This window comes from Tuber melanosporum, assembly GCF_000151645.1.
Source record: "Tuber melanosporum whole genome shotgun sequence assembly, scaffold_48, strain Mel28".
Classification (NCBI taxonomy): Eukaryota; Fungi; Ascomycota; class Pezizomycetes; order Pezizales; family Tuberaceae; genus Tuber; species Tuber melanosporum.
The window spans coordinates 41675-55127 of NW_003299093.1; the positions used below are offsets into that span (position 1 = coordinate 41675).

General features: G+C 49.9%; 4 protein-coding genes; 2 read left to right on the forward strand and 2 right to left on the reverse strand.

The window, feature by feature from the left end:
• Positions 1-408: 408 nt before the first annotated feature.
• Positions 409-1912, forward strand: GSTUM_00008510001 (uncharacterized protein; the record flags this gene model as incomplete). Its single annotated transcript, XM_002840087.1, has 4 exons — positions 409-733; positions 809-1147; positions 1206-1396; positions 1457-1912. The coding sequence occupies 4 exons, from the start codon at positions 409-411 to the stop codon at positions 1910-1912; spliced, it is 1311 nt and encodes a 436-aa protein (XP_002840133.1).
• A 106-nt stretch (positions 1913-2018) lies between these two features.
• On the forward strand, positions 2019-2839 carry GSTUM_00008511001 (uncharacterized protein; the record flags this gene model as incomplete). XM_002840088.2 has 1 exon in its annotated part: positions 2019-2839. The coding sequence occupies one exon, from the start codon at positions 2019-2021 to the stop codon at positions 2781-2783; it is 765 nt and encodes a 254-aa protein (XP_002840134.1). The 3' UTR covers positions 2784-2839.
• Positions 2840-3186: 347 nt separating this feature from the next.
• On the reverse strand, positions 3187-4822 carry GSTUM_00008512001 (uncharacterized protein; the record flags this gene model as incomplete). The annotated part of the gene is made up of 2 exons (XM_002840089.1): positions 3187-4666; positions 4737-4822. 2 exons carry the CDS (start codon positions 4820-4822, stop codon positions 3187-3189), a joined length of 1566 nt encoding a protein of 521 aa, XP_002840135.1.
• A 4112-nt stretch (positions 4823-8934) lies between these two features.
• GSTUM_00008513001 (uncharacterized protein) lies at positions 8935-10757 on the reverse strand. XM_002840090.2 has 4 exons: positions 9963-10757; positions 9554-9903; positions 9261-9484; positions 8935-9199 (listed from the first exon to the last, which is right to left on the reverse strand). Exons 1-4 carry the CDS (start codon positions 10024-10026, stop codon positions 9112-9114), a joined length of 726 nt encoding a protein of 241 aa, XP_002840136.1. The 5' UTR covers positions 10027-10757; the 3' UTR covers positions 8935-9111.
• Positions 10758-13453: the final 2696 nt, after the last annotated feature.

The window sequence follows — 13453 nt, forward strand, 5'->3', positions numbered from 1 at the left end:
CCTACCGTACTCGAGCACTTGGATGCTAGGATGTGTATCATACTTAGAGTAGAGTTCACCTTAGGGTTGAAGGGAATTTTTAAGTTCAGCATGGTCCAGTCGCTTCCCTGTTCTAGGGTACAATATCATAAGCAAAAATGTGCCTGTGCCATCCCAGAAACCCCGGTGGGAATTCTTCTATCTATATCCCTAAGAGGATAGTGTCTCTGGCTTGGCCAACTTAGAGTTTCGTTTAGGAAGCTCTAGATGACAAAGCTTGAGCGTGGGGTTTTGCCTTGTTATCTTTATGTCTACGATATCCCACCTTTTACATAAACTTTCGCGCTTCTCCCCCCTCTTCCTCCTCTTTTTTATCAACCCGCACCATTTCCTTTCCCCTTTTTGCTTCTCTTGACGCAATTATTGATAATGTTCTCTGCCGCTCGGATCCTACAACGACGTGCTCTTGCGGTCACTGGAGGGGCTACAAGGGGATTCACAGGCGGCGCGACGGCGAGGCTAAAACCCCACGCTAGCGGCGTGATACGGGTTCGGGAAGACCCCGAAATTGGAATTGCAGAGTCGCCGGCGGGATCGGTTCCGGGGGCGTTACCATCCAGGCTGCGGGAGAATGGGATTAACAGGCTGGAGAGGATCAAGAACGCGAAGCCCTTCTCGGAGTTTCTGACGGACGGGTTCGGACGAAAGCATACGTATTTGAGGATTTCTGTTACGGAGAGATGTAATCTTCGATGTATGATCCCACCATTCTTTGCGAAAACTTTGTCGGCTTGCTTGTTTGTGGGGTGCTTATATGTGTGCAAAATAGGTGTATATTGCATGCCCGCTGAGGGAGTCCCGCTCTCGCCGCCCGCACATTTACTCTCCACTCCGGAGATTTTGGAAATCGCAAGGCTGTTTGTGAGCCAGGGGGTTACGAAGATTCGATTGACTGGCGGTGAGCCGACCGTGCGGAAGGATGTTGTTGAGCTGGTCGAGGAGCTGGGGAAGCTACGGAGCATTGGGTTGAAGGAGCTTGCCATCACTAGTAATGGGATTGCCTTGCACAGGAAGTTGCAGAGGATGATTGATGCGGGACTTACGGGGCTGAACTTGAGTTTGGATACGCTTGACCCCTTTCAGTTTCAGATTATGACGAGACGGAAAGGTATATTCACTTCTGCGAATAATTCAATGAGAAGGAAGTTGATGTGACGTTGCGCCAGGATTGGAAACCGTCCTGAAAACAATCGATACAGCACTGGACATGGGCTTCGGCGAAGAGGGCAGTGGAAAAGTGTTAAAGATCAACTCTGTCGTAATGAAGGGTGTGAATGACCATGAGATTGTGGACTTTGTAGGAATGACCCGGGACAAACCCATTGAAGTCCGGTTCATCGAGTACATGCCTTTTGATGTGAGTCGACCCCCCCACACCCCTTCGCAGCGAATTTTAACTAACCCCCTCTTCCTCCAGGGCAACAAATGGAGCAAAAACAAAATGGTCTCATACAACGATATGGTGAGCAGGATCAAGGAGATCTACCCAACCCTCCAGAAGCTCCCCTCCCAGAGGCCAAATGACACATCGAAAACCTGGGGTGTCCCAGGTTTCAGTGGAAGGGTCGGTTTCATCACCAGCATGACACACAACTTTTGCGGGAGCTGCAACCGACTGCGCATAACCGGTGACGGCAACTTGAAGGTGTGTCTATTCGGCGAGGCGGAGGTCAGTCTTCGGGACATGATGCGGAAATACCGCAATAGGGAACTAGAAGCCGGAGGTGTCGGAGTAGCAGGTGGGAGGGAAGAGATGGAGAGCGAACTACTACAAGTAATCGGCAAGGCCGTTGGGAACAAGAAGGAGAAGCATGCTGGCATGGGTGAGCTGGAGAATATGAAGAATCGACCGATGATATTAATCGGTGGGTAGGTTTTGGCCTTTTTATTTCCCCTCGGTTTCCTCTCCCGCGAGAAAAAGAGATAGGTAGAAATACACTGACTCGATACCCACAGATAGCAGCAGAAGCCAGAAATCAATGAATAGGAAATTCCTTTCGTCATCAGGCGTTTCAAAGGCACATATCCCTGGCGTTATATTCCCTTTCATCACACCATCACAATCTCTCACTCATACCCAACCAATCCGTGCATACTCCGCCAGCTCCACAGAACAACCATCACCACCCTCACCACCAACAAAAAACGACAACCCAAACTCTCCACCAACACCAGTCCCACCCCTACTCCCATCCCCCTTCTCAGCCCATCAACCCCCTTCCTCCTCATCATCCCCGCAAACATTAACACACATAGCCCCCACCGGCGAAGCCCACATGGTCAGCATATCGGCCAAACCCCCCACGCGCCGCGCCTCCACCGCCCGCGGCCGCGTTGTTTTCTCAAACCCTACGGCCCGCGACCTCATCTTGAAAGGCCTCAACAAGAAAGGCGATGTTCTCAGCGTGGCGCGGGTAGCGGGTATCATGGCCGTTAAAAAGACACCGGATGTGATTCCTTTATGTCACCCTATATTGATTGATGGGGTGGATGTTAGGGTTGAGTTAGGTGGTCATGGCGGCGGTGGGGAAACAGAGGAAAGGGAGGGTAATGGATATGTGGATATATGCGTCACGGTCAGGTGCGAAGGAAAAACAGGGGTCGAGATGGAGGCGCTTACGGGAGTCAGTGTCGCAGCATTGACGGTGTTTGATATGTGCAAGGCGGTGGATAAGAGGATGGTGATCGAGGGAGTGAGGGTTGTTAGAAAGAGTGGGGGACGGAGTGGGGATTTTGTGGAGTGATATTTTGTGATTTGGTTCTTAATCTTTTGTTTTATAATAAATCATTTTTATCTCAGTGATTTGTAGAAGTCTGTCTTTTCTTTTATGATATCATTTATTTCTGTTTTGGAGGTCATTAACCCCTCCTTTCTACGTACCGGTACCGGTAGCTGGTTATGGTGATAAAAGAAACCACATTAGACTAGAGAAGAAACAGGCAGGAGGAAGAAACAAGAACATCCCAAAAAGGGAAGAGCGGTTACGGCGATTCGCCCGTGGTATATGATAATGCATCCATCTGTGAACAAAAAATAACTCCGCACGAGCTTTTTTTTTAGAAAAAAAGAAAAAAAAGACCCTCCCTCCCTACTATATACCTGAATTCATGAAGGTAAAAGAAAAAAATTAAGGGGGGGTTCCTCAGCTACCACTCGACAGAACGTCCACCATTATTCACGTGTTTCCCATGAAACCCGAAACTAACTGCAGTATCCAACTCTGCCCTAGCAACCTCTACTAGGTCCTGTGCCCGCAATACCAGAAGGTAACTCTTCTTCGCAAACCCATCCAGCACAACGCTTAGCAAGACCCCATCATCCTCCTCCGTGCCCTGCGGGTCCGGAACAAATATACATTCGCCAGGGGTATGCCCATGCTCTTCCCAAACCAGTGAAGTCCGAGTAATAGAATCAAACTTGACGATACCATCCAACAGGGTGGACTTTACACGGTTGAGCAATCCATAAGTGAACCTGTGCGGCAAAGTGACAAAGTCCGGGTTCATAGTAGGCAACTCCATGCTCGAGTCCTTGTCCAGTTCGAAGACCACCACTGCCTCACTGCCGTCAACTGTAGTATCCATCCTCCAACGGGTCAATTTCGCCCTACCCTTCTCCGCCCATGTCCATGCAGCCTTCGAATTACCCTTTAAATTCTCGAGATAAAACTTCTTGATAATGTCCAGGTTGTCATATGCCGGCACCTCTGCGATCACAGCGTCACCCTCTTCCCACGCATTGACGGAGTGGAAGGCGAAGAACGGTGGACACGGGTGCGAGGAGACAACGCCTCTCCTGGCATTAGTTCTGTCAATGACGTACCACCTTGTCTGCTTATTCGGGTCCCAGACGTCGATTGCGTCTATAACGTTCTTGTAGTAGAGCATTTTGAGCCCGCCCATGGCGTAGTACGCCCCCCAGACGCAAAGAACCACGTAACGAGGTGTTAGGAAGAAAGAGTGGATGTATGCTCCTGGAGCGTCCGTGATGGTTGCTAGGATCGTGGTTTTGCCTGTCGCCTTGGAGACTTGGAAGATCTTGTATTGTGGGTGCTTGCCTAAGGTCAAGTTATAGTTGAACATGTCCCCAGTCAGTGGATCACTCCGTGCGTGGGCGGCAGAGCAGGGTCCCTTGAGCTCCGGGTGGAGAGAGACCTGATTCGCGATGCCTATGGGCTCGAGAGTCTCTGGGTCCAGGGCCTGAAGAATGGTTGCATCCGTCTTGGTATACAAATTTCTGACAGCCCCGGTAGCATTAGGAGCGTCTGGGAGGCCGGGGTAGTTTGTTGATATGGTCACTGAGACATTGACCTTTGATGCATTTTTTGCCCCGCCGGCTACAAGATCCACTCGTGGTTCGAAGAGGGATACAAACTTCTTGAAGAAGCTTTGGCATGGGTCCCGACGTTGGCCAAAGGAGAAGCCTGATAGTAGCTGGCCCGTTTCTCGCATATGTAGTAGTAGGCCGTCACAGGTGTGGCGAGAATTGTAGAGGACTTTCGTGGGAGAGACTAGGTTGAAGCGGTGGACTTGTGCAAAGGCGTCAAACCAGTGGGACATACTGAGTGTCGTGCCAGAAGTGGTTTCTGTCTGGTAGCCCCCTGGACCGGTACGATAGAGAACACCGCTATTGTAAATATTCCATTATCAGCTTACTTGTTAACCGCCACCTTTTGACTCACGGGAGATATTCATACAGAGCATACTCCGGGATTGACCCGGTCACTCTAAGCTCGATGGGGGTTCTTTCGTCGTGGAAAACATCAAACTTTAACGCACCCATGTATGTAAGCCATAACCCGCGAGACTAATTAACAAATGGGGCAGTCGGAAGATACATACCCCCTCGGAATTAGGCCAATTTCCAAAGCTCTCCCCCTCTATCCCGACTTGTATCGGTTTCGTTGCTGCCGTTGCGCTAGGTGTGTTTGTTGAAGTGTTCATTGGATCGGTACTAGAAGGGGGTGGAGCCTTCCTGGTAGAAAACGACCTTGCCAGGGTGCTCAGTCTCCGTTTCGTGGTGTCCTCTCTGGTAATCGTCTCAGCGTTCGGCATGGACTTCTGAGGTCGATGTTTCCTCCCAAAGATGCGCGGGGTCTCTGTAGTGGACGGCATAGTAACAAACAAATGGGCGAGGCGGTATGCCAGTACAATGGCAGGGAAAACTAATAGTATTGACTCGCGAGAGAAACAACTGTCGGGCTAGAACCCCGAGTCAAGTTTGGCGTAGGTTTAGGGTGGCCTTTCGAAAGTGCAATCAAAAAACTCCATTTCCAGGAGCTGGTGAGAGCAGGCTATATAAATGGAGAGGTGAGGGCGAAAGCAGGGAAGGGAGGTGAGGGGTGAGGGGGGAGTAGGAGAAGTACGTAGGGAAAACTGATGGCCAGGCATGTTTTTACCTTATTTCATTTTTCTGATTGTCGTTGTTGTCTGTCCCAAGGGAGCAAAGGCGAAACAAAACTGTTCGTGCCTTAGTTGAGACCTCGGACGTTGAATGGCCATTTCCAGACGAGTGCTCGCTTCCTTTCCTTCCAATTCAGGAAATTTTAATCGAGAAGCTCGCTAGCCAGAGCTACTTGCAAATAAATCACTGGAAATGCACTTGTAAATCTTCTTGGCCAAGCTTTCACCTGTCCTTCAGCATTGAACACCGGTAAACACTAGATCTCCCCCCACCCCCGAGTCTTCTGTAGATATTATCGAAGAACCTCGTGAGAGTTTTTTTGCTCCAAGGTTAAACTTTGCTACTCCTCGCACCGCCGTACGGTAGTGCCTAAGGGACCTTTGGGCGTGGTATCTAGACGAGACTACTGGTAAGTTACTTGTACGAGTAGAGTTCAGGGAATCATCGGGGAGAAAATTAAGATCGGTCAAGGATCTCTCTCACAGCATATTACGGGTGCTCCTTCACTCCCCCGAAGCGCGAGAACCCCACAAAGGGAAAGATAAGAGGAGCACTGCCGAAACATGCAACGGTGAGTCCGTGGAGAAGCCGTATTATTTCCACAGGCCTCAACTCTAGCTGCAGGAATGTTGCCCGGAGCTGAAGGTCCATACAATGAAAGTGTCACATCCGAATAGCGATTCTATTCGTCTCATTTGGCGAGAGATGCTGTACATGACCATAAGTGTTCTTTATCTTACACAGCATGAGGCAGAAAGCATACCATGCTCAAGTCCACATTCTCAAAGTTGGTTCATGTCATGCCCAACAAGTTTGGTAGCAGGCGAATCATTATTGGCTCATCGACCGAAATCGTTTCGCAGAAGTGCCTTCCAATCGGCATGTCAAGGGTTCATATAGGGTTGTTTACGGGGGAGCCTCAAGTCCCCGCCAAGTGATCGACATTTTGCCAATAACCGTTTGGATCAACCGTTGTGGCGAATCGGCAAAAGGATGGATTGGGCTATGATAATAATATTATTATGTCAATGATCGACGTGCAACCCCTCCTCCATACCGGTAGGTCGTGTTGGGCTTCCGGTCTGGTGCAGTACAGTACCCTAAACCTGCTATTTCTGTTGTCCCTTCGAGGACTAAGAGCGTGGGTAATTTTATATACAATTGCTGTCATGCTGCTCACCACTGCAGCTACACTCTCGATTCCCTAGTAGAACCTTAGAGGGCATTCGCGGGGCCCCCGGTTTGGGAAACAAGTTATACTTGCATCTCTTGGGGATCTATGGTAGCACCAGGCAGGGTCGAGGCATCAGTTACCAGGCGATAGGGAGCGGACCACCTCAGGTCGGGCCGATCTTGGGGACGCTTCAGATAACACTCAAACCACCAGAAGTGAAGAATAATCCGTGCGGGAGTGTGATGATCAATATAGAAGTATTCCAATAATCTTTTCTGAAAACGCCCCGGCGTCCTAGGATCCATCGCTAAACTCGTTGCTCCAAGATCACACTCAGAGATCACCCCCAACATCGCGCTATCGTATTGGTTCCTCAAGCCCGCTTCTGACAGATGTTATTCCGCACTCCGTAGTTGCACAAGGCCTCACTCGACTCCCAACCTACCATTTAAGGTAGGATGGATCCAAACCGAGTTCATTTTGCCGTCGGAACCACCACCTTTGCGGTTCTGCCAAGACATCAGACTACCGCGTAGGCACCCCCATTGGCATTGTACTCGTACAGGGGAAAAAGATCACGCCCTGAAGGTGATTTTGCAATACAGCATGGTCAATCGATTTCGATCGAGGCAAGAACAAACGAACAAACTACCGTTACCAGTACGCATCGTGGCCGCCCAGCCAAACCAAACCAACTCATCCACTGCTGCCCTCGCGGGTTCGGCAATGTGAGTGAGTTGGCGTGCTACTGTACCGGTAGCTTCATGATGTCCGTGCTTTCGTCGCAATTCAAACCCCAAAGAGTGGGTGGAACCTGGATTTTCATTGACAGTGGGTAGAACAGCGATTGCAAAGCACTGATTGGCTCAGTAAGCGAACAGGAAACCAGGAAGTCGGAAAAACAAAGAAAAATGTGTGTGACGGACTGACCGGACCTCGCTTCTTGTAGCGAATGGGAGAGAGGAGGGCGAGTGGGAGGTCAGAAGCGAGTATCCCTTCGTCCGTGTGGGTGCCCAGGAGATCGGTGGAGCAGTTTGAAACCTCATCATTTATTTCCAGTAAAAGAGAGATACTTTCCAGATCTCTTTATTTGCTCAACCAGATCTCTCTCTAATTAATTGGTGTATGTATCACCCGACAGACTCCCTCGTATGGCTTGGCTAGCATAGACATGTCCCGGGAGCCTCGTGGGCTCACTGGTTCCCCTTATCGGTACTCGAGTACAGTACTCGTACCGTGCCCCCTGTGGGGAACTGTGCCGAAAGCAGCCCATGAATCGTCTGTTACTCTACTGCCACCGTATTACTTTGCAGTTCATTCAAAGGGGTAGATTCTCTGGGGCAAGATTACCGTAGACTTCTGAACTCGAGTTACGTTACTTGGGTATTCTCTCCCGGGTAGAAGGTGAGAGTGTAGGGTAATTTATAATGATGACTCAGCCATTGTGGATGGTATTCTGCTGCTCGTGAAAAGCGGGTCAGTAGCCACAATTGGGGAGCGGGCGGATTACCAGTAGCTGGCTGAATATAGCCGGGGAAAATTCCTATTGAGCACGATTTGAATCAGGTTACCGTACTGTAAAATCTAACTTGGAATCAACCTGAGAACCCCGAAGACAACCTGCATCTCTTTGTGTCACACAATGCCGGGGTATTTTGGCATTGAACCGCTAAAGCTGGTCAAGGTTTCACAGCTACCATATTCAACCTCGGACAACCTGTTCTACGGTAACTTATCTCCCTCTCTCAAACCCGTTGGGTCGAAGGCGCCCGGGGTTTCCAACTATTTGCATATCAGTTTACCGGTATTTGGATAGGTGGACATCTAGCGTTTAGGAATAACTTGGCTAACGAATAGATGGCGCACCGCAAGTAATACACACAAAATTGAAAATTGTACGAGTACCGGCAGAGGCATTGGACATCGACCCATCGGGAAGTCTACCATCACCTAGTCTTCCACTTTCTTTGGAGGCCATCGTTTGGTTTTCAAATGCTGGCACAAGTGTCCTCTATCGTCGCAGGGTGCACCAGTAGTATCGCCGGCTTGATGTCATTGGGAATGACCGGTGTTGACTTCCCACCGAGTTTATGATGCATCTTATCCTTTTGGGGGAGTGGGACTGGCGAGTCGGGCGTTCGTGTGTGCTGGGCTCTGCTTTTTCCCCCTGGGTAAAAGCTCCTGCCAATGGTCACAATCGTTGGTAGGCCCTCTCGCTGCTCGAAGTCCAGATAATTGTTGTCGAAGTGGTACGGTATCACGGGATTTGAATCAGTGGTTGGCCTAATGTTTCATTTCGCACACAGTTCGTTCTCAGTTCTGAGAAGAGTTTACGATATATTGCAGGGGGTTACAGAGTATCGAGAAGGTAGGCACAAATAGTCTGATCACAGGATTTGAACTTGGCTAGAAATTGACAAGCAGAGGAGAAACAGGGAGTTTTGAAAGATGGGTTTCAACGGTTCCCATGTCAAGGACTGACCAGTCCTGGCACTTAGCTTGTTGCTTCGGAGGGCAAGAGGGTCCCGTTGGTGACGGCAGCTCCGTGAGCCCTTGCTAAGAATGCATATGCTGTGAGGTATCTGATGGAGAATAATTAGTAAGTCTGTCGCTATGAGCTCGGGATTAAAGAAGGATGCCTACTTATCGAAGAATGGAAGAAGCTCGGAAGTCCCAGGGGTGTTTCTCCAGTCTCTCATGAGATCCATCGAAATCGCAAACATTCCCATGGTGGTAACACCGGCAGCTCTCATACGGTCGTTGGCTTCGTCCGCGAGCCGTTGATCGAATGTTCCGCTTGCGTCAGAATTGGCAAAAACCTCATATTCCTCGGCCCTCAGAGAGAGGGCAAGGAAAGCAGTGCACACCTATTTTGAGAGATATTGTAAGCAGCGAGCTTAGGGTTGAAATCGAGATGGTTGGATAAGGTAACTGACGTCGGTTGTGATGCCAGCAAGAACAATTTGTTTCTTCCCCGTAGCTTTGACAGCAGCGCGGAAATCAGCATTATCCCAAGCATTGACTTCACCATTACGCTTGATGAAGGGAGCCCCTTTATGTATCTCGACGATCTCCCGCGGAAGTGGTCCATTGGGCCCAGTCTCGGCACTCGTAGTCAAGATGGTCGGAATGTTGAACACTTTCGGGAGAGCAGCATGTGCAAGGATGTTGTTCCTGTATTGGTCTGGCGCGAAGTCCCGGACAAGAGAGAACAAACCAAGCTGATGGTCAACAACAAGAAAAACGGTGTCGTTCTTCCTGAGCCGAGTGAAAGTTTGGTCGCTCGCTACATGTCGTCAGTGCCGTATCGTTTCCTCTCTTGGGGTTTGGCTCTCGGAGGCATACCTTGGGCTGTGAACGGCAAAGTTAGGGCCGCGAGAAGGGTGAGAACTGATATTGGGAAGTACATATCGCTTGCTCCCGTTTCGGATATCTTGATCAATGGAAAGATATGATTGCGTGTGATCTGGGGGGCAAAGAGCCGGATGGCCTCTCCATAGTTGCAGGAGAGCAGGTATTTATTATAAAAGCACTGATGGCTCTATGAACCATTACCTACATCGTCTTATTTGGTTGCCTGTATCATACGAGTATAAAAGCGCCCTCCATTGAGCGGCATATGTCGTGAGTTCACGAACCTTGCCTATAATCGCAACGCTACCCCAACCCCAACCCCGAGGAATTGAATAGAATTGAAGAAGACGAACATTGCCGCATGCAGCCAGTCTTGGTATTGATCATTAATAACTTTTTCTAGGCCAGGTGGGAGCCTATTGGTATGTGGATGCAGTCACTGACTCACTGGTCGGTACTGGGGGGTCGTGGAGTGCCGTAGTCCTGGTACAGTACCGTGCATGTACTGTACAGTACTTGCTCCTGGGAGGAAGGGATGGCGAATGGTGCACATCTTTGAAAGAGCCCGCTTCGGGACAACAGGATTCCGTAATACTGTAGCTCGCTCTACTTACCAATGGCTAAAATGGCTCTGTTTGGACACAACGGTTCCGCTCCGTTCTTTTGCGACCACTTCTGCTCTAAAGATAATCGTCAAACGAGAGGAAACGGTCATCTTGTAATTGTGGGGGCAACTGAGCAGGAGCCTTGCATCCAAACAAAGCCTACTCGGGTACAATAGGTTCTTGGATGGTGCAGTATGATACCTTATAACAAGCGGAAATAAACATTTACCCGTACAGTAATATACTATAGCAGGTGGCGAGTCCTGGAACCGTTAGAATTCAAATTCTCTCTTTCCTTTCCGAGCCACGATTCCATGCACATGGCATGACGGCACGCATTTGCCTCCCTCCCTCTGCATGTCCGGTCGGGCCAAAAGCTAATTTATGATAGCTTAACATGTGCTGACTTGTTCCCCCTCGTCCTCCGACGTCCGCGCTCTGGATTAATCACCCCGTGCTAGCAGCTTCCAGTGACACCCATATTCGGGCTAGGGTGTGCAGATGCCTGTATTTGAATTGGTTGCTCGGCCATGGTTGGACATGCCGGTATTATGCTTGACGAGTAAGAAATTGAAAGATGGTTAAATCAGGTTTACTATAGGTTAGACCCAGGATTGACAAATTTTTCCGGGGGGGGGCGAATGCACCGCACCGGTACTCGCGCATGGTTATAAAGGGCGGAAAAATAGATTGGCAGGATCCTATGGTACCGTAATTGGCAGTTGGTCGGTACATATTAGTGGAAAAGCACAAGGCCTGGTTGACATGAGCAACCTGGAGTGGATACCAGGTAGATTACTGTACATTACAAACTGGAGGGGGGGGGTAGTGTGAGGTAAGAATCATCAAATTGGGTTCAGTACGATACAGACCAGGTCCCATAGGGATTGCTTGAGACTCTGAGTAGCCCTTTAGAATCTCTAATTCCTGCTCCTGGGGAAAAGTAAGCGGCAATGCAACTGGTCTGGATCATCCAACCTTTACAAAGCCATTTCTTTCCACAGTTTGTATGGATCGATCAGCATAGTCCCTGTTTTGCCACCACACGTTTCCCGCTCTTTATGACCATGCCCGAGTAATCCTTTGAACCCACCTCTCCGGGATGGGGATAGTTGAGCCGGGCGTGTATAAGAAGAGGCTTTGGGTGGAAGGAAGGATGGGGAGCCTTTGTCATGGGAGGATGAGGTTTAGACTATCATGTATTGGAGCTGCTCGCTGGTAGGATTGCGGTATAGTATAGTAGACTACGGGGAGGAGGCGTGAGCGTAGGATCCCATCAGGCCGAGGAGAGCGGTTGGCTATCGGGGGTGTCGGGGGTTCTGCTTCCTTGTTTTGGGCTCTCTTTGTGGCTATTTTCCTTGTTGGAATTACCTGCGTGCCGCTGGTTGAGATTGGCGGGACGGCAGAAGCTTTCGCCGCGGGGTTTGAATGCCTGCTGGATTTACGTTTGTCTACGATAGCACTTTGCGGCACTGTGTGCTCGAGTAGACGGTGTGAGAGGCTGTCTGCAGCACGGTATCGGTGCTGCAGGTGTTTTTGTAACACCGGTCAATATCAATGGGGCCCCGGACCTGAGATCTAAAATAGGGTAAGTAAAAGGTCTTTTGGTTTCCTCCAAAGGAAGTGACATAGTGTTATGTTTTGCTGCATAATAGCCCCACTACTTATAGCACGTGATTATCATAACAGGCTCATATAATACCATGCCGCCTACCAAAATATTTCACTTGATCTTCATACCCCCTAAAAACCACTCCTCCAGCCTGCTCCCTCCAACCTTTTTCAATTTCTCCGCAATATCGCTAAGGCCTTCCACCTCCTCTACCCCAGCGTCGGGCAGTAACACTCGCTGTCCCGAAGGAGCGGGGTACTCGTCTCGGACTTGAATCGCTTGCCATTTTAATCCCTTTGATTCGGTTAGGGGGTCAGCTTAATGTTGTGATTAGTCGAGTGGGCGGGACGGGGGAGGACCTTAAGTTGGGAAATGTACTCTCCCACACTTTCCTTCTCCCCCTCGATAAATAGTGCCCCGGGGTATCCGGGCCTTGAGTACCCCGATAGTCGTAATGGCCTGGCCCAAGCTACAATGTTCTTCCGCTTTTGTGTGGAGAGTAGGTGGTGGAACCAAAGTAATGCATGGACAACCACCGGAGGAGTGTTACTTACGTCCTGGATGTCGTCATCTTCCGTGACAATGCTTTCTCTGCTAGAAAGGGGGGTCAAGATTTCCATGACCTCTGTCAAGAGTATGTCTATGCATTCCTGCCCTAGAAGAAAACATGTTGGCTCCGCTGTAATCTATCGGTAATGGAAAGGTTGGAGGAAGAGGAGGAGTAGAGTACCCGGCGGGAGGCAGCTGACCGCTTGGTTCACTTTCCGCCTTAGCTCGCTCCTTGCGGCGTTGGGTATTTTCTCGTCGCATTGGAGGAATACTTCTGGTGGGGAGGTGGACGGGTACGTTGCTGGGAGCGTGAAATGAAGGGCACAGGAGGCTTGCTCGTGGAATTGGTATTTTAGTATGTAATTCGTGACTTCAATTCCATGGACCAATTATACCGTCGGGAATTTCAATATAGAATTGCGGATTTTTTTCTGGCTGCGCTCACGGTAGCTTTATATGATCGCCTCCACTTTGTGTTGTGGCCCTCCGGAACCCTACGTACTGGCTCCACACCCGACACACCCTCCAGATGGAACTCCGAGGGGAACATACTCGAGATGAGCGCCAATTCGTCCGCCTGTCGTTGGCGATTATCGTTGCCGTCGTCGTCGGACATGGTGCTGTGCGGCGCGCGCATAAAGTGGAAGTTTGGGCACGGAGGGCAAGAGCAAACTTTTTAGGTTAGGGTTGTCCCGTCCGCGTCGGGCCGTTTCTTG

Excerpts from the sequence above, each read along its gene's own strand:
- GSTUM_00008513001 (XM_002840090.2), bottom strand. The coding sequence starts at position 10,026 with ATGTACTTCCCAATATCAGTTCTCACCCTTCTCGCGGCCCTAACTTTG. Across the intron at positions 9,485-9,553 it reads TTGCTGGCATCACAACCGAC|GTGTGCACTGCTTTCCTTGC; the intron begins GTCAGTTACCTT and ends CTCTCAAAATAG. Across the intron at positions 9,200-9,260 it reads CTTCTTCCATTCTTCGATAA|ATACCTCACAGCATATGCAT; the intron begins GTAGGCATCCTT and ends ATTCTCCATCAG.